At 41.4% G+C, this 27945-nt stretch overlaps 1 protein-coding gene and 1 pseudogene across 1 annotated transcript; both read right to left on the reverse strand.

Annotated features, from left to right (window-relative positions):
• Positions 1-1931: 1931 nt before the first annotated feature.
• LOC112553679 lies at positions 1932-15056 on the reverse strand (annotated as a pseudogene).
• Positions 15057-15659: 603 nt separating this feature from the next.
• LOC112554326 (beta-1,3-galactosyl-O-glycosyl-glycoprotein beta-1,6-N-acetylglucosaminyltransferase-like) lies at positions 15660-27939 on the reverse strand. Its single transcript, XM_025222064.1, has 6 exons — positions 27855-27939; positions 22975-23042; positions 22417-22596; positions 20454-20611; positions 20006-20232; positions 15660-18789 (listed from the first exon to the last, which is right to left on the reverse strand). The coding sequence occupies exons 1-6, from the start codon at positions 27937-27939 to the stop codon at positions 18452-18454; spliced, it is 1056 nt and encodes a 351-aa protein (XP_025077849.1). The 3' UTR covers positions 15660-18451.
• Positions 27940-27945: the final 6 nt, after the last annotated feature.

The raw sequence follows: 27945 nt of genomic DNA on the forward strand, positions 1-27945 counted from the left end.
TTTGTACAAGCAAACTCCAAGATTGTACATAAGTCGATGATCTTGCTTGAAGATTAATCACTGTGAGGAGATGGTGTGGTGATGCACACTCACGTTGATACACTCCTTGTGCTGACCGTCTCACCATGGGTAGCAGCCGTGGAATGTGCTAGAAGCTTGGTGTCAGATGCGCACATCTTTCAACCCACCCGCGCTACACGGTGACTAGTCAGTCTCAAGCGATCGTTACACCGAGTAACTATAATGGGATTAGCGGATTACTTTACGGTTGAATTAGACGATTACCTGTGCGTGCGCCTATTTTATTTACCGTGACAGCCTGAAGGTAACTTGTTGGTACTAACTGGGCCCCACGTTGCTTAACTTCGGTGATCAGACGCGAACGGGTGTGTTCAACGGGGTATGGCCGTGAGGGAAGTGGATAACCGAGTGGTTAGAGCGCTGGCGTCCGAACTGAGAGGGCGCTGGTTCAATGCCCGATCAGCGCAGTAAACTTCCACCAGTCGACCCATTTAGTGTAAATAGGTACATGTATCTGATTCCATAGAGGGTTGGGGGAGGTAAGGCAGCGAGGGACAGATGGGCAGCGCCCTCATCTAAAGCTGATCCTGAGAAAAGTGAGGTCTGTAACACCTCACCCCAACGACCCGAAAAGGTTATGGGATGACCTTTACCTTAACTTGTTGGTCATTGTCGAGAAAATGGTTTCGGAGTATGGTGTTGGTTTCTGACCATAGTATAGTCGTTACAGCTAGAAGATAGCAGGTAGCCATTAGGTCTTTTACATGGAAAATCGTTCTAGTTACTGAAGTAGTTTAAAGTAATCTACCTCCTCGGCTACTTTCACTTTTCAAGACGACTTGTTGTCATACACCCTGATGTGGTTTGAGAGTCGATAGGAAAACGCTCACCAAATGTCCCGTCAAGGTGGACTAGATCGACAGGTAACACGTGGGTTACTATGTATCTCCTAGATTTCTGCGATCTTTACTGGCCTATTAGTATTCCTTCCCTAATTCTTCTTATACCGTACTTGTCACGTGACCTTTTGTCAGACCGCGAGATGGCTGTGCAGTCCCTCCCAGGCACACCCTGTGGAACATACCCCACATGAGCAGGTGCTCAACTGACGACTAACCACAGACTTTAAGAGGTTGGGGGAGAAGGAAGTGCAGGACAGGGCTGCGATGGCTGCTAACCGCCTCATTACCAATTCCCTACGGAGGATACCGACAGATTTGTGTACCGTTAAAGCGCTCGGGGAAGGATGTCGGTAGGCGTGCGTGTCCATGGTGCAATGTGCAACTCTTCCGCTCAAGGTGATGCACGCGCCCCTCGCTGCTGCACCCGCACGCCTTTGCCACTGCATGCGCGCACATTTATCTGCACACATGCACCGAAGACAAGGTTTCTTTGTGACTGCCTGCACGCCATTAGTTGGCAGTGGAGACGTCGTGTGTAGGTCATGGTAGGGGCAAGTTCACAGCCCCCACTCATTTCCACCGCCGATAGACTCGGGCAACGCGATAAAGTGTGTAGTGGAGGTTGTGGCGTGCTGAGCACAGATCAGTCCCCCTCCCTTGCCCAGCACGCACCACCAGTTAGTGGCTTGGAGTGAGCAGTACAAATCAGCCTACATTCCATTATGTAACCATTGCTACAAAATCTGACCCACTGACCGTTACTGACTTCACAACAGCGACCATTGTGAGGCGCCACCATCTGCATGCGTCCTCGTGTCCTACAGACAAGAATAGCTGTCGTGCTCCTCTCAAGCGGGGTCTTCCGCTGACCGCAATTCACTCAAGTCATGCCCATCAGCACTGGCCCAGAACTGCCTTCACATCCGACTTGACAGTTTCCTGTCACGTGCTACACCTGCCCCCACACACGTACACATACAAATTCCTCTGTTGAAATGACAAACTTCATTACTGCTCAGAAACATTTTATCTTCGGATGCTGATGACATTTGTATTTCACAGATTAGCAACAATTATTTCTATTCCTCACAAAGAAACTGTTGGATTTCTTTAGTTCAAATCTTTCGAGGCCATATTATTTAAAACTTTTGCAGGGCAGTATCTGCCAGCATTAAGAAATAAAGCATCACATATCCAGATACAGGACACTGTGGCAAGCAAATTCCCTACATTACTATTTGTTTTAAAACATAAAAAACAGACTAATGCAACAACAGAATATTTCAACAATGCAAAACAAATCAATAACAAACTTTAACAAGAAGAGTCTTTAAAACTTAATAAGAAACAAAAACTTGGTCACAAACATTTCCAGGAAACTAGCATTCAGATTTCAAGGGTACATTTATAAAAGTCTGACCCAAGGATAATTATCTGTAGCAATACATTTGAATAAGGTTTTGCTTTAATACTTTCTAGTATACCTCACAAAAGACTGCAACTGGACATTAAAGCATGCTTTATTGTAATATATGACAGTCACCCTTGAAAGGGACGGTGGGAAATTAGAGACCCAATAACATTTAACTGACTTCGAAAGTAGACAAAAAACAATCAAATTTAAAAGTATTATCACAACCACCTCAGTCAAACTTAAGCTCTATATTTTCAAAGCACTGCTTACATTTTTTCTAAATGGGCAGTTTCTTAAATCTGTGAACACTTTTAATTTAAACTACACAGCAGTATCACGTGAACTACTAAATAATACTCGATACTGATGAGAAAGCTTTAAACCACATTGTAAATCCTGGGAAAAAAAAACAACCCCTTGTGTTGTTGAAGTGAAAGCACAATCAGTTCTGGAATATGCACAGCCCTCTCCAAGTCCATGACCACAGCTTATGTGTCTCAGACATGGAGAAAGCTGGCTAAATGGCTGTGTTCAGGTAACTGCTTATGAATTTTTTGTGGAATTTTGATCACAACCTGGAATTAAACATTTAACAATATGTAATACCCTTAGGCATCATCAAACAAAAATGTTAATTCATGTATAGTTGCATATACACAGGCCACAAAACAGAAACATCTACATCTGACTATTTTCCTCACATGCTGGACTAAATTACACATTTTTATTTTATCTCCTCACTGAGAATTTGTGTTCTTCTAACACAATATTGAGATAAATTCTTTTCTCAAAAACTTGTTAATTTACTGTCAATTTGCAAACATCTATGTGCATGTGAATGCATGTGTGTGCCTGCTTGCATGTGTGTCTGTGAGCCTCCATGTCTGCATGCCTACACACATGTACACGTTAGCATAGATATATGATGAATCTCAACATTTACTTACTGTTTCTGTAAGCTAAGTAAACAACTAAGGTATTCCAGACTGAGCTAGCTATGCCTTCAAAATAGCTCCTGGAGCCAGATAGGAATTAAATCTCGAGAACTTATCACCTATCAATTTCACATGGTGATAAGCACTAGAATGCCCCCAAATAACTAGTTATATGCACAATACATGTGTAGATGCATATTTAAAAAAAATGCTTCAATCAGCATGCTCTACTTTAAAGTTTGAGAACTACCAACAAGAAAGCACCAGCTTAAAGTAACTGCAGACCACTTACGTTCTTTACTTCAACATACTGCTGAAGCCCATACTCGCCCCTGAAAGTGGACAACAGTGAAACACTTAAAACACAATCATTTAGTGAGAGGAAACTCTCCAAACTAGTTTATAACTTGCTATAATGAAAACTATAAATGCTAGTTACTGTCTGATGTTTTGTACAGTGAAAAAAAAAAAATGCTGTCATCCACTATAAAAAGTGAATTACTACAGCTGATTAATACAAATATACTTCAACAGATACTTTTGAAAGGCAAACATCAAAGAGAAGCTACTCACAGTTCACGCCCAATGCCAGACATTTTAAATCCACCAAATGGTGCCTGCGGTGTCACAGCTTCATAGCAGTTCACCCTGCAGTGGAACAGTGAGATTAGCACTTGATGTCGCATCACTCCCTAACATGCTCTGTGAGATTAGCACTTAATGTACCACTCTAACATGCTCTGGGAGAAGAGGTGTAAGGAAAGAGTGGGAGTACATGTGTCTCTGCTGTAACAACGATCATTAGATGAACAAAGGACACCAGACACTAACATGCAAGGCAGATGAAGGTGATTATGACTATGCTCTCTCTGTAGCATGCAAGTACCACCACAAATACTTAATTTGCAGACAAGGGACAAAACAGAACAGTAAAAGCAAGGCCGGCGGCAAAGCGAGAAAATGCAAGAGCCTTGTGCTGGTAAAGTCGACAGTCTAGCTGCCTGATGTAAAAAAATCTAACAGGAAACTTTATGAAACACACATACCAAACAGTGCCGGCACGCACGCTGCTGGCAAAGGTCAGAGCTGTGTCAAGATCCTTTGTGAAGATGGCGGCACCCAGTCCATATTTGGTGCTGTTAGCTCGCTCAATAGCTTCATCTAGGTCCTTAAACTTCAGAAGTTGCTGAACAGGTCCAAATATCTGTTCAAGTGGAAAAGAATACAAGTGTCTACAATATGAATATGTAGGTACAACTGATTCCAACAATTTGAAACATGCTCAACAAAATTGCCAAAATCATCACTGAAACCATGCATAAACATTTTGCAGAATGTATAAAGAGCAATTAATTAAACACAATCAACAAATAAAATCAAACATTCCCAGTCATTAGTCATTCAAAAGTCTTGTTACTTCTTCTGTGGCGATGGTCATTTGGTCTGTGACATTGGAGAAGACAGTGGGCTGAATGAAGTAGCCCTTGTTACCAAGACGATCTCCCCCAGCCTCCAGCGTGGCACCCTCCTCCTTGCCCTTGTTGATCAGACCCAAGATCTTCTCAAACTGGTCAGCGTCGATCTGGAGACAAAGTTTAGAAAAGGTCTTCCTTTGATCACAAACTTCTGGTATTATACTTTAAGATTGAAACTCCTGGTATTATACTTAAAGTTTACTTTCAGAAAGAATAAACATGAGAAAGAAAATTTACTATCACACATACCTGAGGACCGTTAATTGTCTTTTCATCAAAGGGATCCCCAACAGTGCGCTGGTTGGCAAGCTCTACTGTTTTCTTTACAAACTGATCATAAATGCTTTCATGGACAAAGGTGCGGGTGGCTGCGACACAGCACTGGCCCATGTTGGTCATGCAGGCGTTCTGAGCCCAGACAGCAGCCGTATCCACTGAAATAGAAAAGTGCAGATTAGTGAGAATGACAGAAGCTGTGTCCACTGAAACAATATACTGCAGATTTGTAGGAAATGATTACTAGAGGCAAGAACCTTTTGTCTTGTGCAGCTTCTCATTTCTGGTGTTCTGCTAGCACTGTCTGGCAGACAATAATTAATATTAATAATAAATGCAAAATTTGTAAAACACATACTCACACTCCTAAGGAGCATGCTCTCAGTGCTTAAGAACAAGAATAAAACATGGACTGCATACAAGGGACAGGAAAACAAATAACATATGAACTATAAAAGAATAAACAACCGTACTAAACAGAAAATAAAATCAATTACCACAAAACACAAAAAAGGAACCAAATAACAAGAACAAAATAATGAGGTGGATAGAAAGAAAAGTCACAGATTAGAAAAGACAGGATGATTGAGACACACAGCATTATTAAAAAACAGGATGATAGAGACACACACACATAGTGTAAGCATTAAATGACAGAAGAGACAAACTACTACTTCACTACGCACCGTCGACATCATGCATAAAGATGGCTGGACTTTGCCTCCCAGTTCAAGGGTTGTCCTCTTGAGGTTTGATGACCCTGCTGCCCTCAGTATAATCTGGCCAACCTGTGCAGTAATGAGATATATTTGAGACAAAGAATCAAAGCATCTCATGATAATAGTTCATCATATTGTCAAAAGCAGCAAGCTATGTCCCTTTAAACTACAACATATGAATGAGACTATTACTGTCAATTACTGTTTTTCAAACTTAAGCATTGTCTCCTGGCACACATTAGAACATGCAATAAACCAAAGCATCATCTCTTAGCAATTGTTCTCCTTGGTGTAATCGCTCTGTTTAATTACCACAGTATACAAACTGATTTTTATCCAGTAATATTGTATGTGTATTCAGGTATTTTTCTGAAGCTGATATCACTAGAAACTGTTTACGCTATAAATTACATGTTGTGTTATAGATTTATAATATGCAGCCTAACACGCCTCTGAGCAAGTGTAAGTTAAAAGTGACACTGTACCTTGATGCACAAATTAATGGAACAGTTTTTGCATCTCTAATAGACTGAAGTAATCAGGTATATGGATATCAATGTTCAACAATTTAAAGCATCGCAAAAGTCATAAAAAAAAAACATTAAGCATTATAGCTGGGGCAATACAAGACAGTTCAGGTCATGTACCTCTGTCGATCCAGTAAAAGCCACTTTGTCAATTCCTGTATGGTTGGTGATTGCAGCCCCAGCAGTGGGACCATAGCCAGGCAACACTGCTACCACACCAGGGGAAATCCAGCCTATAGTCACAATACTATGTAAGAAGGCAATGTCCATCAAGCATCAGCAGAAATTAAAAAATGTTATATTATATTATTATTTTCAATGGTTTTCACTCTTTATAGTTTGCAGAAAGACTTTTCTAACATCCTGCACATTTATGATGTAATGACCCAGTAATATCATTTCTCAAACACCACTTGTTCAGTTTAGAATGCAGCCTATCTGCAGCAATAGGAGGCTAAATAATAGCTTGTAAAAAATACAACTGCAACATTTTATTGTGTGATGGAAACGAGATTGCAGAATTCCATTAATTTCAGCTATTGCAGGACTCCATATAAAAAATAATGTAACTAAAAACTTCAAAATATTCAGGCTTTAAATACACATAAATCAAGTGTGCGCGTGTTTAATTTCAATCCAAGGGAAGCAACTTTTTAAAAGCCTCCAACACCATATCAGACCACACTGAAAATAAGGACTTCTAAGGACCTAAGGCTCTGGAAACTATTTTAAAGACCATTTGATGTTTTCATAACGTGCGAACAAAACTAAATATAAGTCATCTGTCACTAATTTTATTTTTTCACAGATTTATAGATTAAAGAAAGAGGATGTAACACAATTTGGGGCACAATTTAATTAGCAATTTTCTTATCAGGGCTGAAAATGTTTCAGCTCTAAGGTGTTTTTTATTCTTCCCATATTTTTCTGCTTTTAAATTAGCTTCAGTCATGGAAGCAATATTCAAAGATATATTGCAAATTTCTCACTGTGCTTTTGTCTTTTTTCCCTACAATATACAGTTTTTGTAATTGTTTTCCTTTAACTATGCTGGAAACTGCACATTACAACTTTCCAGGGATGATGTTTTTGTTTGCTGCCCTGCTGTTTGCATAAAAAAATGTATCCAGAATGAAGCCTATCACACAAATAAAAATTATTCCTTATGCATGAGTGGGAGTTAAAATGTTTCTTGGGACTCAAGTAAGTCAATCCAAACATCACACATTTTTTATGTCTGAAGTTCACAAAATCTGAAGAATTGTTAGTGATCAAAATAGCCTGACAATAAATGATTTAAAACATATGTATGTGGATAGATACCCCATTGTCTTTTATATAGCTGTCTCTTATGACCGCCCAGAATTTTTTTTTGTCACTTTCCTATTCCCCTTCACCTTTCAACCCACTGAGCCCTCCAGTGTTGAATGTGAGCTTGTGATGAAGAACTTCAAAGCCTTTTATAGCTCCCAACCTCATGACATTTCTATTCTGAATAGTGACAGTTAAAAGTCGCAAATCTATTTAAAACTTGCACAATGAAAAACTAGGATTGTTGGAACTGTCTTCCTATAGTTCTCCTTATTCTTACCAAGTTCAGATCTCATCCTTTTTGACTGCTTGCCCCCTTCCAGTCATTTAAAATTTTATTTTTTGCCCCAGGTTGTTTTTTTTTTACAGGATGGAGATGTCACACCCTTACTTATGGCAGGAAAGAATGGTTTGACTCAGGGCAGGGAGGTGAAAAGCACAGACGATGCTGGTTACATCAGCAGTTATTATTACAATAGTAGGTATGCTTGGATAATTGCTTCAATCTAGCCTATCAAGTATCCTCTTCTTCTTGTTCCTAATCATCCCCATTGGAGCATAGAGCCGTAACTAACCATGCCATCGGACCCAGTTCTGGGCGTCCCTTTCCAGTTGGGACCATGTCATGCCAGCTGCCCCCGGCCTTGTTGTAGACTGATCTCTTCCATGTCTGTCTGGGTCTCTCAAACCTGCGCCTCCCCTGTGAGTTCCAGCTCAGCTTTTTGAAAGGTCAGCCAGCTTTTTGAAAGGTGTGACTGATCCAGCTCCACTTCCGCTTCTTGATGTTTAGGCTGGCAGGTTTTAGGTTGTTTCTTTCCCATAGGTCTGTATTAGAGATCTTCTTGGGCCATCTGATGTTGAGGATGTGGCGAAAACGTCTGCTGACAAATGTCTGAATCTTGTTGGTGATGGTGTTTGTCACATGCCATGTCTCAGATCCACATAGAAGGACTGACTTTACATTTGCGTTGAAGATGCGGATCTTGGTGTGTAGAGATAATGCTTTGGAGTTCCAGTTTGAAAGCAATAAGTATGTCTTGTAGATTTTGACAGGACTATGACAAGATTTGGAATAGTGGAGTGGAAGAAGAATAACAAATACACTTTACAGAAAATAAGGACCAACAAGCACCTTACTGCAATTTATAAGGATCAATTCACTAAAATTAAGCACTTTAATGTCTTATTTTGCCCACCCCAAATCTACAAGCACCTATAAGCACCAAGGCACCTATAAGAACAGTACGCATCTTGAAGGATCTTTACTGTTTTATATGGTGCCTGGACTATTTGTCAATAAAATCATGATTATAAATAATCATATTTGATTTCAATAACAGAGAAAATTTGCTAAAATATACAGGTCTCACCTCCTTGACCAATGATGCAATGAAAAGGGCGGACAGTGGTGTTTGTTCTGCAGGTTTAATGATGACCACATTGCCAGCAGCCAGGGCAGGTGCCAGCTTCCAGGTAAACATAGGTGTAGGGTAGTTCCACTGCAGACAAAACATGGTGCTTGTGCATTGAGGGAAACAAAGTTTATATACTGATGTAGACACACAATTTATATATTGATATAAAAGTGCACTTACACCTACTGTTCATACATGGTAGAGGTAAGAAGATGTCTAAAAAGCTCTGACAACTGCACATAAGCTAAGAGCTCAATTTTATAGATTAGGTAGTAGATACTGACTAAACTAATTACATTGTTTGCACAAAGTTAAGATGATTTTGTAGATTACTTTCATTATCAAAAACCAAAAGATGGCTCATTTGTATCAGATCGATCATCTTCCACCCTTTGTATGTAAAACTATCTGAGAACTATCTGATCACCTACAGTCAAAGCTGACCATATATGGTCAAAAGGTGCAGAAGACACAACATTAAACTCACAGGAATGATCTGGCCACACACTCCAACTGGCTCATGGCGAGTGTAGCAGAAAAAGTCACCATCTGAGAATAGCAAGTTTGGATTTTACTGAGAGAGAAACTGAGACAAAAGGGGAGAACGACATATACAGAATAAACCTCTCTCATAACATTGGTTTTCCTCAAGAAATCACCTGGAAATAATTTAACTCAACCATGCATCATCTCAGAATATGAAATAAAACATCTTGGCAAGATATTCAAATATCATGATGTCATCAAAAAATATTGTGATCCAATCATAAGTTATGACAATACTCACTGATAGGTATGGTCTTGCCGTGAATCTTGTCAGCCCACCCAGCATAGTACCGCAAGACTTGTAAGGAGAAGTGCACATCCCCAAGAGCAGACAGGTATGGTTTGCCATTGTCAAGAGTGTCAATGCTCTATCAAATATTACATACACTTAAATACAAGCACTGTTTATTCGTGAACAATGAATCAAATGAAAAAAAAATAAGTTAGGAGAGTAATTCGGTGGAATAACAGTATATCTGTAAATCTCACAGAAAAAGGAGGACCCAATAACAGATCTGTAAAGACAATCTGTGAGCAAAGAAAAGCAAGCAGGGTTGCAGAAATATATCATCAGGGCAACACACAGATCGTTAATTAGCTGACGTGCTTCTACTGCGACTGTTTCATTTAAGGTATTTTGGCTGCAGCCCAGAGGAAGTTAAAGAATGGGAATTTTTTTATGGGCCCCTAAAAAGGAGTACTGTATAATAAGCACAAATATGTTTTAATCTTCAAGGTTCACACATACACATACTCGCATGGAAGTAAAAGGGAGGAATGTGTTTGAAAAACATGACAAAGGCATAAAGAGGATCTTACAGCAATCATTGCAATGTTTTTCTCTATTAGGTCTGCAAGCCGAAACAGAAGCTGTCCACGAACGCTGGCATCCATACGTCTCCATGGTGATCCCAGCTTGAAAGCTTCTCTGGCTGCATCAACTGCCTTGTCAACATCAGCCTGCACATGGAGATATCACCTTCAACTCTGAGATCACTGAGTACACTAGCCGCTGAAACCAGCAAAATTATGCCTTACAGACTGTTCACACTATTACAGCTGAGCTTAGGAGTGATCTTGCTTTGCAGTTTTTTTCCCCCCATCAAGAAAAAAAATGAGGGAATGAAATGCATAGGATGTATATGCAAAATTTGTACAAAATATTCTATTCCTTAATAAGCCAAAAAAGGACCTCTTTCAGTGTACTGCGCAGTCATCGACATGAACCAGACTCGATCTTTGCTCCCAATCTGATCAGAATTAAGCATTTCTGCCAACATGTTTCCAAATAATAATAACAAAAAACAACAACTGATGCAAGTGCTGGTCTACAGCATGGAAGTTATTAGCATTTTGATTGCCTCCCTGCCCCTGTCCACCCACGTGGCTTAGACCCAAGCTCCCAATCAATACTTCTCTCATCATCTCCTGCTTTCTTACATGCAGGAGTCACTATAGCTCTATCCTATTCTGTATCTTTTTGTGCACACACTGCTGTAATGTTTCTGTAATTCTAGTTGCTATCACTCTGTTTTATCTTCTTTTACACATACTGCTCATAACAGCGATTTGCTGTTTCTAGTTCTATCATCTTACACAATATTACTGTTTTCAGTTACCTGAAAGTGCACGGTTTTCATAATTCATGTGTTCCTACAAGCAAAGTACCCAAGCTCTTGTGCCAAGTTGATCAGTGATTGTATCTGCTCTACAGCTAATGGTTTCTTAAATTTTTCTCTAAGATGAAATGGCTGCCTGCTTATCTCTGGCATAACAATACAGATAAAGCAGGACCATTTCACTTTCCTCACCTTGTCAGCTTCCTGTACATCAATAATTTTCTCCCCTGTAGATGGGTTTATGGCTGGAAATGTCTTGCCACTATCAGAGTTGACAAACTCGTTATTGATAAATAACTGAAACAGAACAGTAAGTAAACATCCAGACTAATCACACTCAGATTCTCTGTAGAAATGTATCAGCATCATGAAACCTAATAATTTGTGTCTGCAGCATAATATTCATGATGATTTGAGCTAACATTTAAAGTTTTTATTATACCAAAATTGACCATAGAAATTTTACTTAGCAACATTGTAAAATCTTCCTTCTTCAAATGAGTGTTTTCTGGCGAGTAATAGATTCTACTGGGTCCAAAATGTCAAACACCGGGGATGCGGAGGTGGAGATTCGAGCCCGACTGGCGAAAGCCAGCCAGGCCTTCGCCTCACTCAGGAGCACATGGAAGGCAAAAAACATCAGTCAGAAGATCAAGCTGAGAATCTTCAAGTCAACTGTGATCAGCACCCTCCTTTACGGATCAGAATCTTGGAAGATGACTAAAACCATCAGTAACAAGCTTGACGTCTTCCAAAACAGATGCCTCAGGCGCATACTTAACATCTTTTGGCCAAACACCATCACCAACGAAGAACTCCACCGAAGAACTGAAACCGAGTCCATCACCACGCAGGTTCAACGAAGGCGTTGGCGATGGATTGGACATGTGCTCCGCCAGCAGACAGCAGACCTCTCCAGAGTTGCCCTACGATGGACTCCAGACGGCCGAAGAAAATGAGGCCGCCCAAAGGAAACTTGGAGAAGAACAGAGGAAAGGGAGATGAAGGGAAAGGGCTGGACATGGGGTCACCTAGAGCGGGTTTCAGCCGATCGACATCGGTGGCAGACTCTGGTTGAGGCCTTATGTGCAACCTGATGCACGAAGAGGAATAGATAGATAGATAGAATAGATTCTACATAACTAGTACAAGACAGATTTATTATATGTATACACATTTATTTTGAACCTTATGTACAAAATGTTTTGTGGCCAAACTTTAAATGACAAGCCACACCTAAGCTGTTGTGCCTGTTGCACAAAGCCCTCTCACTTAATTACACAGCAAATGAAATGACATTGACACAAATTTATAATCTACTTCAAAATTTCAAACCATAAGATGAATTTTTAAAAATTTGTAAATTTAAAACTAGATTATAACATTACAAGAGCACATAACACTATTTCAATACACTCACCAACACATATTACTTCCACCATATAGTCTAGCATTGCCTCACACCGCCAGCATCTACACACTTGAATAATGCTATCTCCCTTTCACTCATTTTTGTGATTCACTTGCATAAAGGGATTTTTAATTTGTTGTCAACAGTGAAGATAAGTGTTTTAGTGCCCTGTTAACACTTCATTGATATTGTAACAAATCCACAGGACAATGTATAACTTTCAGCACATTCTGCTGTTAACTTAGTGCGTTGCAGTAGTTCCAAAATAATCTGTGCTGAGATTACAATGCATATTTTACAATGCTCTTTCACCTGTACTTATAGCTATGTATCTGTACAACTACTTTCTATGCAGCAGCTAACAACTACACTACAACAGTTTTTGTGCAACAACTTGTCGGCAGATGTGATAAAGATTATCTGACTCAAGTTCAAGCTTGTTTTCTTCCTCTTATCTATGTACTACATACAGTTTGGGCACAGGCAGTGTCCTTCAACAAGCCTGACAACAAGTACAGGCACACCTCCAGCCCTGACACACTTTCAGGATCATTAATAATACATTGAGAATTTAATGAAATCAAGCCAAAACATGCACATTAAAAGCATGGGCTACGTCTGCTTTTTGATTCATTCTCTCCAGTCAAACTTTATTCATCAGACCTACTAAATCACAATGTTGCTTCCCCATCCTACCTCTGTACTTTGCCGGAATATAAGAAGCTTTAGCTGTACACATCAGTTGAAGGGCAAGTTTTTAAGTAAAAAACTAAAATCCCTTTTATAAAATCATCTGCAAAAACTTAGCTAGTAACCTGGATGAATTTGCTTCATTTGTGCAGGCACCAAAATCCTTGGCTATACTTGTATAATCTAACACATTTCAAAAGATGTAATTCTATGTGGTTATTTAAACAGGATTTGAATGAGCCTAAAGCAATACATATAAGTTCTCTATACACTTAACCAGTTAAGCTGGTTCATGATAAGACTCACTGAAATGCTGCATCATGCCCCTGAATGACCTAGGAAAAGTACCATTAAATAAAGATAAACAGAAAGCAGCAAGTGCTGACTCAAATCAGAAGCAGTCAAAATCAGGTGAGGTGAGGGATCATACTTCACAGAGGGTACTTTTAACTATCTCTGTGTCAGCCTTGAACACCTGGCATATCCCGGCAAAAGCATGCCAGCAAAGTTATTAAAACTCTGAAATGCCACTGGCATTTTGGCATGATACAGGTGACTTAACTGCGAGCTAGGAACTTTAAATATTGTGGACAGAAGATGCATGTAGACTGTATAATCTGCAATTACAACTTAAAACAGTAAGATAGTAAAGGTTAATTCCATCTTTGGATTACTCACTAACAACCATATTAAAAAAAGCTTTGACAATGCAATGCATACATGTGAACTGGTTCAAAACTTATCTTTTGTATACTTTGAACCTTTTGTTGGTCTATCTGTGTGTGAGAGAATATAAATGTATAGTTTAAAAATCAAGTGGCTGATTTCCAAAGTTTGGATGACGGATGACTTGCAATTTACACGAGGAATGTGCTCAAGAAGGAGTGGATGTAATTTAAAAATGTCCTGCAAGTGAAAACAATTTTTTTTCTTATTAGAGATGATGGTAATATTTTCTTACCTATTATAATGAATTTGATTTTTTTAGCCCTATATACATTTTTTTTCTTCATGCAAGATTCAGTTCTCAAGCAATCACTTCTGAGGGTGTAGCCTCTGATCCTGTTTCAAGTCAGTTGAAAGGCTTGTATATGTAGCTGAACACTTGTACATGTTGCTGAACACTTGTACATGTTGCTGACACAGCATGCCCAATAGAAGTATATTTGTTTTTTGTTTTTTTCAATAAAATTGACAAAATGTTTTTCTGTTTCCAACTTTCCTATAGGGTATAGAGGGTGGGATAGGCAGCCTGGCAGAAATGAAATACCTGCAGCAGTAAAGACTGGGCTGCTATAATGAAAACAAAACTCACAGTGCCAACTGATAATGGAGTAAAGATGATCATTACGAACCAGAAAATGTTTTCGTTTTATTTCAATGAATCGGCGTTTGACATGATTAAAAGTTTGTGGTAAATGCTTGATATTTTTTTTGCCACGTCAAGATATTGTTTGAAGTCTTCACCTAACATGGATGGATGGCTCAAGGACTAATTATTGTACAAAATTTCGCGGTCACAGCAGAAATGTGCAGACCGCCAAAGTGTCGTCTGCCTTCAGCGCCAACCGTCAGTTGATACAAAAGTAGTTCACACTCATCTGCATTCAAAAGTGAAACAAGTATCTGATACCAACCTGTGTGTATTTGATTTCGGGGTTACGAATCGGCTCTGGGTGGCCCATGTTTTCTTTACAATCTCCGCCGTGAAGTGAAGAAGCCAAACGACGCGCAGCCAGACGACGAGATGCTGTGGCCTTGAGTGCGCGCCGTTGTCACGTGGCTTGTGACGTCAGCTTCTTGGGTACACACGCCGGGTAGTCGCTGGCGTACGTGTGTGTGTGTAGAGACTCTGACATACCGTCACATACGTGTGTTTGTTTGTGTAGAGACACTGACATACGTGTGTGTTTTATTTGTGTAGAGACACTGTGTAGAGTTGTGTAGATCGAGTCACTGACACGTGTGTGTGTGTGTGTGTTTTATTTGTTTAAATACACTGTGTATAGACACTGTGTAGAGTCACTGACACACGTGTTTTATTTGTGTATAGACAGTGTTGTGCTGTGCAGAGTCACTAACACGTGTGTGTGTGTGTGTGTGTTTTATTTGTTTAAATACACTGTGTATAGACACTGTGTAGAGTCACTGACACACGTGTTTTATTTGTGTATAGACAGGGTTGTGCTGTGCAGAGTCACTAACACGTGTGTGTGTGTGTGTGTGTGTTTTATTTCAATACACTGTGTATAGACACTGAGTAGAGCTGTGTAGAGTCACTGTGTGTGTGTCGCGGGGTGGGAGATGCCCGTATGGTACCTATATTTTTTGTCAAGTCGTTGGCATGGATGGTCACATTCCCACATTTGTCACACTGCATGTAGACTTGACAATATTTTAAATGAAAGTAGGGGCTGGCACACCGGAGATAAACACCTTCTAATATATATATACGTAGATATGTTTATGTAGGGCCGGTGCAAAGAGTTATCAGTGCCTTTAAATTTAGTTACGTATATGCCAAAAGGCGTACTCAATACATATAATGGGGACAGCCAAATAAGTCTGTCTTGCAACGTTGTTGATCTCATATATTTTTTAATTAAGGAAATAAAATTAAGGTAAAGACATACAAATCGTGTTAATAAAATGCACACAGCTATATGACAGCGCATAAAAGTATGCAAACTTATCTGTTCAAACTCTCATCACGTGGCTGTAGGACAGTCTGCACTGTGCGGCGAAGTGCAGTCCACAGATACATTGTTACACAACAGTTCAGTTCACAGATACATTGTTACACAACAGTTCAGTTCACAGATACATTGTTACACAACAGTTCAGTTCACAGATACATTCTTATACAACAGTTCAGTTCACAGATACATTCTTATACAACAGTTCAGTTCACAGATACATTGTTACACAACAGTTCAGTTCACAGATACATTGTTACACAACAGTTCAGTTCACAGATACATTCTTACACAACAGTTCAGTTCACAGATACATTGTTACACAACAGTTCAGTTCACAGATATATTCTTATACAACAGTTCAGTTCACAGATACATTGTTACACAACAGTTCAGTTCACAAATACATTCTTCTCGACCGGCCCCTTCCCCATCCACCAACGCCGACCCTCCTCCGACCCCTTCTTCCCCGCTGGTCACTGCAAACATGTCCTCGAATAATGGGCTTTTCCTGTAATGCATGAGCTGAGAAACTAGAGTGGTGAAGTCAACCCACTAGGCAGAAGAAAGATTTCCTGCAAATGTCATTAATAAATTTTATGAACATATTTTCCCCTCACATTATTTATCTGAAAAAACCAACAGCAGGCCTAGTTTGCCTAATGGTAGAACCGACCCTGGGTTGATGATAAGTGATAACAGAATTAAACTCCATCGGCGCCATGCTGTCACGATTGGACGTCGCCATTTTGCTGAGACAACTCCGATAAACTGAGTTTAGGACGACAGTAAAAGTTACTTCCCTTGGAGTAATGTTTGATCAATTTTGCAGACGACGCGCGCGCGCTCTCTGGATGACTAGCCACTTGACTGACCTAAGCTTGCATGACGACCTTTTGAAGCCTCATATATATATATACACACACACACGATCGCAAAACGAGAAACACTTACTGATGAATTAAATGAATTTATCTTACATTTTCGCCACAAAAGTAGCCCCTGCGTCTCGGCCGTGACATCGAATACAACATGATTATCCGTGGATGTAAACAGGTGTGTAAAAGGAAGAAGTGGGAGGATATTGGGATGTAGGTGCTTTACCCCTAGCAGCAACTAAGGCAATATCATGGCAAGGCTGCCAGCCATGTAAATAGACGCAAAACGCAGAGAAAGAACACCGTGTCCAAGACGAGATCTGAACCCAGGGCTGCCAACCCTCACTGAATTGGTGACAGATGCTAACCGCTGTGCCCGTAAAAAGACGAAGGAAGAAGATTACAAGAAGAAGGCATCACATCAATATCAAATTCTAAATTCTGCAAAAAAGAAATTTAAGAGGATTTTTAACTTCTAAACTAAAAATCAAGCAAGATATCCAATAAGCTCGGTAAACAAGCCTGTGTTTTAGTTAAAATTACATTGTGTGTTCGGGTAGACCAACAGTTTAACACAACTTCTCAGCGTTCCACCGATGTCACGTGTTTGTCAGGTTTGTGTTTCTGCCTCATCTGATTGCCATTGTGTTCATTGACTTAATTATCGACTGCTTCGTGATTTTGGTCTTCTGGTCCATTGCCGAGAAGGGAGGACTGAAGTCGTCTGATGAAAGTGTGTTTTTCGGGAACTCTTGCCACATTTTGTAATGAAAACGGATTTTCCCTAAACATTTTTTTAAAGTTATGGATCATATCATTGCTATGTCGCCTAACATTGGTGTTAAGACGATGGTGAGAGAATGAACTGAGGCTGTTTCTCGAAAAGCAGTGAGATGAAAACATATAGAATATTGCTAGTTTGATACATGTGAACATATGTGAAGCAAATTATTCTTCAAAAATACGTCTTTCAGCAATCTTTCAGACCTTTGAACATGCCGTTGCCACCTCAAATACTACGAAGGCTGACTTCAATCATGTTATTGCTTACAAACATCAGGATGATTACTAACTGGCAATACTGTGGTGAAGGTGTTGCTTTATGGGGACTTTATCTTTTTCTCACAAGCAGTCGCCAACAATCGACCATAGTTCTAGTCCAAGTGCTCCAGGGGCACTACACACTTCAAATTTTAAACACTTTTAGGCTTCACACCTATTTAATTAGTTTCATAGAAACACAGTACACAATACAATTAACTTTAAAAACAAAAAACAAAACAACAACAACAAAACAACAACAACAACAACAACAACAACAACAACAACAACAACAACTAAAACTGCAGACTCGTTCCTGTCAGCACGCGTTTCGTGCGCAGTAGGATGAAGCTCGCTCAAGACATCTACATGGCATAGTCACGATTTTAGAAAATTTTTCTAAATTTGTTTCTTTAGAACAGTTTTAATTTTTAGAAACATGTTGTGTCCCACACCTTGATGGGGCCTGTGTAGCGGTGGGTGACGTGTAGGTAGCCGAGACGGGTGTCCACCCCACTAGTCCCACACCTTGGAGCTGGGTGACGTGTAGGTGGCCGAGACGGGTGTCCACCCCACTAGTCCCACACCCTGACGGGGCCTGTGTAGCGGTGGGTGACGAGGTTGGAGGTCGCGTACACGGAGAGGTTCAATGGCAGCGCGCGACCCGAGTTCTCCAGGTGGACTCTGTGCCAGTACCACTCCTCCAGGCAGTCATAGGCGGCCGGCATGTAGTCGTAGGAGAACTTGTTGGCAAAGAGCTTGGAGGACGCGATCATCCGCGGCAGGTCGCCGGGTGCGAAGTGGCAGATATGGCGGACCCAGCGACCGTCACATGGCTGCACGTGCGGGAACCGCGGAGTGTTCCACAGCTTGTAACGCACGAACGTGGCCTTGAAAGGCTCTTCAATGCTCCCTGAAACACAGAATACTTCCTTAGCAAGACTCTTCAATCTTCATAAAAAATAAAACCAGATGAAAAACTGACTCCCTCCACGACTCACAAGAGCAGGGGTGGGCGTGGGTCCACTCACCAGTCAGGCAGCACGTGCGGAGGAGACAAGGCAACGTTCGCCAAAATGTCAGATATTCAGTTCTCTGGGCCTTGTACTTTGACCACCTGGCAAATTGGGCATTTCTGTCAGCGAATGCCTGCAAAAACGTTTCCTTTTCTTTCCAGCCACGGGCTGTTTTGTCAGATGATTCAAGGATGCTGTGTGTGAAGTACATTGGTTGTTGAGTGAGATATGTATATGTGTTTGTATTTAAGTAGGTATGACCTGCAGACAAGGATGTACTAGTCTTTGTCAAGAGCGAAAGAGCATGCGAATGTCAGTCTGGGTGCGTGATTGAAGTGAGAGCACGAGACACCATGAAACAACAGAAAGGCCATTGCAAAATGTCTGAAAAACGAAACCCAGGTCAGAAAAGCTTTTCTACACCCACTCCCTCCCTCCCTCCCCGAAACAAACTACCCACAGACGAGAGAGTTGCTTTCTATGTACTTGTATGTTGTGTATAACATGAAATGATATGTACACACACAACTTGTACGTTGAAATGACATGCAAGCTTTAGGTACCCACCCCAGTACCCAAATAGAAAGAACGATGGACAGAGAGAAAGAGGGCAGAAGGGCGTAAACAAGGCTGTGGTGGCAGGACAGGAATGACAAGGGGCTGCATGCCTCCCACACCGCGCGGTGTCCATTTCCATGCACCGAGTACCCCGTTGTGATGGTTGGGTCGGTATTTACTCTCTCCTTCACAAGCAGTCTGACGATATATAGACACTTATCCCCACGCCACATTTTATGAGGCCCTGGGCCTGTTTCCCACACGACCGTTCCTGACCTCTCACCTTACATTCGACAAGTGACGTCAGTAGCAGGCTAGCACGCGCCTCACAGGCTGAGACTAGACTAGGCCAGAACCCGATACAAGGCTATGCTACTCTTACCCCGGCCTAGCCGCTTCCCGACTGTTGAGGTGAACCTTGACCTCACGCGAGGAAGACATGCGGTGAATACATTATTACTAACCCTGGCGGAAGAGGGAGGCAACGCTGTTGCTGTAAACCAAGAAGTTTGGAAACAACATTTGTAGTGTAGAACAACATTAAATTTCATTTACCCAGATAAGATCCTGGTACCCCGAGATGTGGATTGTGGTTGAGGGTACTGAAGAAGATCTCGTCAGGAATGTAGATCGGCGTCACCCACTTGAGTAGTTCCCGTGATACGAGGCTATGGATGACGTAGTCCACAAAACCACGTGACGCAACGATGTGCACCGACCCCTTGCTGACAGTCAGGTTGTAGGGAGCCGGCAGATGTTTCTTCCAGCGGTAGTGGAAGTCGCTGAGGGGGATGAGGAACAAACATCAAGTAGCATGAGGCAGCAGGAGGACGAGGCCACAGGTAGCTAGAGGTCTCGCGGTGACACGTGACTACTACAACACTGTAGTTGTTATTAATTCAACATACTGTACTAACTGCGCGAGGTAACAAGAGACAGTTTATTGAAGACATGACAGAGTGCTAACTACTGTGACACAGTAACAGTGGACACTATGTCTTACGGGTTGTGTGTACCCCGGATGTCATTAGCGCCTCGGAAAGTCTTGAGAATATGGACAAGCTCCTTGTTGGTCTTCAGGGGGAACTCTTGACCTGTCAGGTTGATGAAATATCGCCACTTGACGCGCTGTTTCCACAGCAACCGCATGCATTCCAGTTCCTGCCGATAATAAAGGACTTCATTGAAAAATTTCCCGATTGAAATAACTCAGCTTCATGGCTATCAAATATAATCACAATAAATACGGAAATATTTTCTTTATCTTTCAATGAATATATCACTTTAATGACAGTCAAGATGAAAATTGAAACTTCACTACAATTATTTAGTGATGCAGGTCTCCTGAGGTAAGTATAAATGTATGCATTCTAAATATTTGGATTTATTTGTTTGTTGACAACTAAATGGTAATTCTAATGAAGTCTGAAGAGATGGAGAACCCAGGAGGTACACAAGTTGTAGTGTCAGCCATGCTGCGTCCAAACAAACGAATTTCCTAAAATTGTGAGCCCCTGGTAATTAAGTGCTTCTGCCTATAAACATCTTCTACATATTTCCACCCGGATTTGGCAGGGTTGATTCGACTGATATGGATTTGTATTTGTTGTGTTCCTGTTTAGCAGACTTGGCGAGAGGCATTCATTGGCGAGTGTCATTGACCTGTACACTTGGGCAGGATAGCTCATATGCTGGGTGAGGAAGGGAGGAATAAAAGAAAAAGCAAGTTCTCATTCAAAAGTATCAATTATTCGCTTAAATGGACCTGACCTTTCTAAAGATTTCTTGCTTCAGTACCACATAATGTTACATTTGTGCTGACTTCTTTTTATCTGGGGACAGCTTATAGGGGGGATCACCTAGAGAGCCATACAGGTGTCAAACAAATCCCGCACCCGAAATATTTGGATACCCGAGCATAAAACACTTTAATATTGGAGCACAGACCGACACACCCAGTGGGCAATAAGGGTATTTGTACTCAGTCTGTCTCTGTAAGCTGGTCAGTGTACTTGTCAACATTTAGTATCATGTTGATTGAATATAGTTTATGTCGAGGTTGGTGTGTTCAACTTTATTGTCTTAGCTTTAGAGAATTTGAAGCCAGTCCTTGTCAGTCACGCTGGTCTGTCATTTAGGTTTCCCATGGATGTTACTGATTCCTAAATCTTCGGCTCTAGAGGGTTACTGGTGTTAACCCTTTCATGCTGAGCTAGGACTGGCAGGAAATATCTCTCAATTGTTGGAAGACATTTGATACATTTAAGAGGATTTCACTCTTCATGTTGTGTGGGATAAACACTCCTTGCGGATATTTCTTTTAGGATTAGCTGTTTCATCGTCGACAATCCCCATTACCGATATTTATCTGTGGGAAAACAGATTTTATTAAATCATAATTATCTTGATTTGAATGTCTGCTTTGTAGATATTTTTATCATGCCAGTGTTCTAAACTGTACCCTACACATTGTCTTCGTCCATAAATACTCCACAAAAATACACTCGTTTCTATGTGGATATTTGAATTATTTGTTACTGTAAGGTATTGTATGATACAACTGGCTTTTATTTTTCCTTCCATATACTTTGTTGTAAGAACGAAATGGAAGAGACTGTTAGCTTGACAAAAATGTTTAATCTGCTTTAACAGTTGTTGCTAATGTTTGGGTAAGAGGAATGGAAGGCTCATTGGTCTACAGGTGGCAGGTTGTAATTTTTCCTGGCCAAGAAATCAAGAGGCCACCTTCCATCTACCCTGAAGATGCTGTGAATTCAAAAGACGTTAAGGGGGTAGGTTCTAGTCTTGGGGTGGTCCATGATTTTAAATGTTAATATTTAGTTGAAATCCTCAGCAGTTAGTTTCTAAACTGACCTGGGTTGTTGGGTGTCAGGATGTTTACCTCTGTCGTGTCTCTCATTACTTTAAAGTCTGGGTCAAGACTGAACTCTGAACCATCCTCGTACCGGCTCGAGTGTGGTGACGGAGCCCCACGTGACGTTGATCGCTCGTGGCACCAGCAGCACGTTGGGAAGACAGGCGATGACCATGCGCAGACTGGCCTGCAGCGCCTCGTTGGACTTCCGGTCTACGTGCACGCAGTACAGGTTGTGAGGCCGATAGATGGCGCGCAACAGCCTCACCACCTGGTGGTATTCACCGAAAGTGAGAGAAAAAAAAAAAAGGAAATGAACTTCACACCATCATGAAGTAGGCTAGGAAGATTCGCGAAGGACCATCCTGAAAACACTTTGGAGGAGTAAATACTGTAGTGTACAAAGATTTCCAAATGAAGCCGTAACCCAGCATGAATCTTAATGAAATTTATAGATATTAATGATATGTCTACAAAATATGTTAGTCGCTTATGGCTATAATAAAGTATGGAGATATTATCATCATTCATGAAGCACAACAACCACCCACACTCACAGTCCCTGACTAATCCTGTGCCGACAAAAGAGAAACAGGAGGAGCCCGCATCCAGTGCACTAAGATGGATAATACAATGTACAAGCACGTACCTGATCGACATCTCTGTACACAAGGAGGCTGAATGCCAGAGGAAAACCAGTTTCCTCCTGGGACACAGCTGCCAAACGAAAGCCAGATTTACGAAGGTAAGCTGGTGCAGTCCAGTGTTTCTTCTAAATAGTCTTTCATCTTTTTTCCCGATGGCCTCCTGCATCTTTCCTGGAGTTATTTATTGCTAGTATATCCCCCTCCCACAGGCTGGGACATTGCAGGTGCTGGGCTGTAGGGAGCAAGGCCTCGTTCTGACTCTGAAGAAAGTCCAGAATCTTCTGTGACTGAATTTCAAAAGCGTTTTCAAGTTCTCCCATTGAAATTCCAGATTGTTCCCCTGTATGTACATTTTCATCCTGGGTGTCGTGTATGCCACAGCGAACATCAAAAGAAAGGAGAGAAGACCAATTAAGGAGAAACAAAGTCAGTCCAACAATTATGAGCAGCACTGAGGCTTTATATTTCTTACATTTCCATATCACACTAAAGTAATGCATGTTCAGGTCGGAAATAAAAGGAAAAACTAGAGAAGACTTCTTGGTTGAGGTTGCTAGTCTTTCCTCCGCATACACAGTACATGGCCCTGAAAAACATTGGTTTAAAATATTTTCACCTCCTCGTGAATATCTTGGAATGCAATCTCTTTCAACTGATTTCAATAAACTATGAAAATTTTACAGAATGAAAATATCAAAGTGAAGTGATCCCAGATCAGCAGACACTTTCGAAATGCCTGGATACATCACAGAAAAAATGCGAGCAGCTCTGTGTTCTTGAGTTTAGGGAAGTGGGTGTTGGGAGGGATGTTAAACAATTGCAAGACAAATGTTAACACACATTATTTACTAGAGAAGACACAGCTGATTCTGATCAACTCACGAAAGATGAACTTGCAGACTGCCTTAACACAGCTTTCATGCGAAGAACACTCATCCTACATGTTGTTCACACAGTCAAGAAAGTTTTAGGTCCGTGGAGTGACCACAACTGAAGGCAGACCCACAAGTCAGTGTGTAGTGAAAATACTTTTGATGGGACTTGACAAGTGAGGCGATTATTCATGTTCCCGGCACCATTGTGTACAGTTTGCTGTCTGTCTGTCTGTCCTGAAGAGACTCTAGAGGCCTTTCAATGGAACCCAAACCTGATCTTTCAGGTGTGTTCCTCCCCACAGTTCCTCCTCTCACTTTTATTTCCCCCTTTTTATTATTGGGGCTGCAAGATGTGTGTATGAGTGTGGAGGCGTGCGTGCGTGCGTGTGTGCGTGCGTGCGTGTGTGTGTGTGTGTGTGTGAAGGCTTGTGTACATGCGCACACGTGTTGTGAAGTCTGTCACTAAGCCCACACCATTAATGTAATTAAGTTAATTATATTTGAGCTGTTAACACGAGAAACTTTCGAAGTTGACGAAGTGGATGAAGTCGCCAGTGAGAGTGACAGAGAGAAGGAGAGTTATTGCTGAAGACCGAACAACTTGAATACCAGGTCATTAGTCCACACACAGTCAACTAACAACACAAACCACATCAGAGAACAGCAACTCGCCAAACATCACTTGCATGATAAGTAAAATGAGTAAAGATACCAGTGTAGTGATATAGTCGCTGCAATTATAGTGATAATTATAGTTACTGGCATCATAGTGATATAGCCACTGGCATTTTGTGACAAAACTGACCAAGCTTGTTTATAGATGCCTTGCTAATCTCTCAATAAAAATTCATCATCTCGGTGACAAATCTTTCGGTTCTTTCTCTAACAACAGAGCCCCAGTCGCTCACCAGCTGTAACAGTTTTTCCAGCTGTAACAGTTTGCTGAGCAGTCCTGTTCGTGTTTGTGAATGACAGACTGAAAGGACAGATGTTAACTTGTCTATGATGTTAACTTCTCATTATCTATTATCACTGATTACTGTTAACCATTCATTCCCGTGTATAGCAGTGAGTCATTATTTGAGGCCACAGCCTTAACACCAGGGTTCCATTTTCATTTCACTACAAACATGTTTTCCATTTCTCTCACTTCTGTGCGTTGAGTAGCTTGTCTTTTGTTCAGTCTGTGAAATCCTGATGTGGTGGTCTGAGGATGTCGGGTGGTCAGCGCTCTGAACATGTTTTTCGTAGCTTAACTAAGATTATAAAAATTTTAAAAACCTACCTGTCAATACATCTGCGTGTTCCTACACGAGAAAATACTAATTAGCTCCTGGATGTCAGTTTAAATGTCCTCTAGACGCCCATGGACCATCCAGCCTGTGACTGTCCTCTCACACCACAGGTGACGGGTGGGAGAACCACAGCTACCCGCCCACCCCTCACACACTCAGTACAGAAACTAAGCACTTCCTCCACTCAACACAGCTGTTGTCAGAGAACACCAAGTGTTTGTGTGAGAGAGGGAGCGAAACAGTTCTGATTTGAATGAATGTGTAAGACATTTTGGACACCTTTGTACTCATAATGTGTTTTGTAAAAAATAGCATTGAGCCTGTTGTTGTTGGCGGGGAAAGTACTGTGATGCATTGTTATTCACATATCAGATGTGATTTAGGTGGTGTCACCACTCTGTGTACCCGCTACACAGTCACTCATAGATGGTATGTACCCGCTACACTGTTACACAAGCATTCTGAGGCTAGTACACAGCCAGGCAAGAGCTACACACAGGTGGGGTCAAGGAACTGGGTGAGAAATACTTGTATAGTCACTGGCAATGACACTTGCCTGACGGTTCCAATCCCCGACACTGCTGATGGTCCTGAGAAGGTATAAAGGATGGTTTGAAGAATTTACGAAAACAGAAGCAAAAGTGCGGTCTTTGAACTTTCTTGAATCACAATTAATTCGTCTATTGGTCTTGCAGCTTTTAATCACTGAAGGGGAGTGGTTGTTGATGTCAATTGTCGTTGAAAAATCTTGTACAAAATTCCTATTAACAAGTTTACATGTTTACAACGTGCATCTCAAGTTAAACCCTTTTCTTTCTCGATCATGTTTATTGAAAACCCATGATTTTGCTCTGGACCTTGAGGTAGAGGACTGGGTCTCAGATAAAGGTTACACACCAGCCTGGAATTTTCATGCCGCTAGGTCGAGTGGCTCCACGAAGATAAAGATACAGCATGCACTCGAGCCTGTCAGTCTGACACCAGGGGTCAGCAGCAGCAGGGGGAGTGGCTTGTGGGGCCATCACGTGACTCGACTAGTGTGCAGACGGTACTCTAGCAGGTCTGTCAACTCCTGTTTTCCCCGTGTCTCCCACCCACAGTTCTCTGACACCCGTACCCGGCATGTCGACTGTCAGAACACGCTCACTGACACATACAAATGACACATGCCATTGGCACTGACAACACTGCCACCGACTTGCCCTCCAGAACCCTCCGTACATCACTCACCTGTCAATGTGGGCACAAAGTTAAAAGGAAATAGAACTCCACAAAGCAAAGTAATAAGTCAAAAACAAAGTGTTCACACATGTTCACAGACGGACACAGCACACGCAGGTACAGCAGTCGGCGACAACATTCCTGAGGACGGTGCATAGGGCTCTCTGAACATTGAATTCACGTGAAGATAATGCGATACACAAGGCGATAACAGGTGTAACAAGTGTTTGATGGAAATGTGTAAACTTGTGAAATTCTTGCGATGGAAAAGTGGGATACAAGCTGGAATAGTCGTATATTAGCATTGGGAGAGCGGCGTGTGATAAACTGATGGCCGCCATGATAAACATTGCTGTCAACAGACTGGTAAACATGTGTGACCGACATTAATAATCCTGCATGGTAATGTGTGATACAATTGTTGTAATAACACGTGTGGTAAACTCCAGACTCCTCATCTCAGCAAGGAAACAAATGACACACGATGATGCCATACAAAGTGACCGGCATGCACTGGGGCTGAGGGGCTGGAGTTCAGGTCTCGGACAGGTCAACTGACAGACTTGCAGTGAGTGGCAGGGAGGAGGGGCTCATTAAAACCCTGATACAATGAGAGGCGAGAGAGACTGCGGACACCAACATGAATGTGTGTTTATTTAAGACGAAAGGGTCGTTTGAATGAGGATGAAGGAGAGAGAAAGGAAGAGGAAGGTAAAGAATTAAAGAACGAAAAATTGGCACGAGATGCAAATTATCCTTCGTGATTTATTTTATTTTTATAATGAGAAGAAAACTTTGTTTTTTCACGAACTCGTGGTGTCGATGAAGTAAATAAGCGGCCTTCACTACCTGCCAACACTCCTAATTGAGCTCCTAAAACATTTCAATAATACGACGAGAGGATTGAAGATGAATTGTTTGTGCAGAAGGTGTGGTTGGTGCCTTCAGTGCTAGCAGACAATTACCTGCGTTAGAGAAGTTTGTTTTACTCTAATTTTTCCTTCTAAGCCTCAGCAAATTTTTGAAATATTGAGGAAACAGGTTGCCATTGGCAAACCGCACAGAAATCTTTACTGTGTTCGTCATAACTAAAGCAAACTGTTCAAGAAAGATTAAAATGTCATTAAAAGTCTTCTTGAGGCTGCCCGTGTGCTTTATAAATCCTTTCTTATCATCACACCTGAAATATTCCTGCCACGGACAACGCGGATAGGTAATACATACTAGAGGATGCAAACAGACATCTAGGAGTGGAAGAAGACAGACAGGCAGACAGACAGGCAAACAGACAGACAGACAGGCAGACAGATGCCAGTATAGCCGAGCTTATTATCAGCAGAAGGCTTTTAGAAAGTCCATAATCATTTTAGTTAAAGTGTAACTCAACTAAAATCACACAAGTTGTGTTCACGTGATACTCGTGTGAATTCATGACTGTGATCGTGGAAGACCAGGTGCGGAGATCGTGACTGTGAAAGTGTTTTCGCTCACCTAAGTGGAAGCTGATGCCACTAACGATGGTACAGGTGCCGAGGGTCTCACGATGAAGCTGCGAGGGCGAGCAAGCAGACGACATGTGCTC

The sequence above is a fragment of the Pomacea canaliculata genome, linkage group LG13 (genome assembly GCF_003073045.1).
Source record: "Pomacea canaliculata isolate SZHN2017 linkage group LG13, ASM307304v1, whole genome shotgun sequence".
Classification (NCBI taxonomy): domain Eukaryota; kingdom Metazoa; phylum Mollusca; class Gastropoda; order Architaenioglossa; family Ampullariidae; genus Pomacea; species Pomacea canaliculata.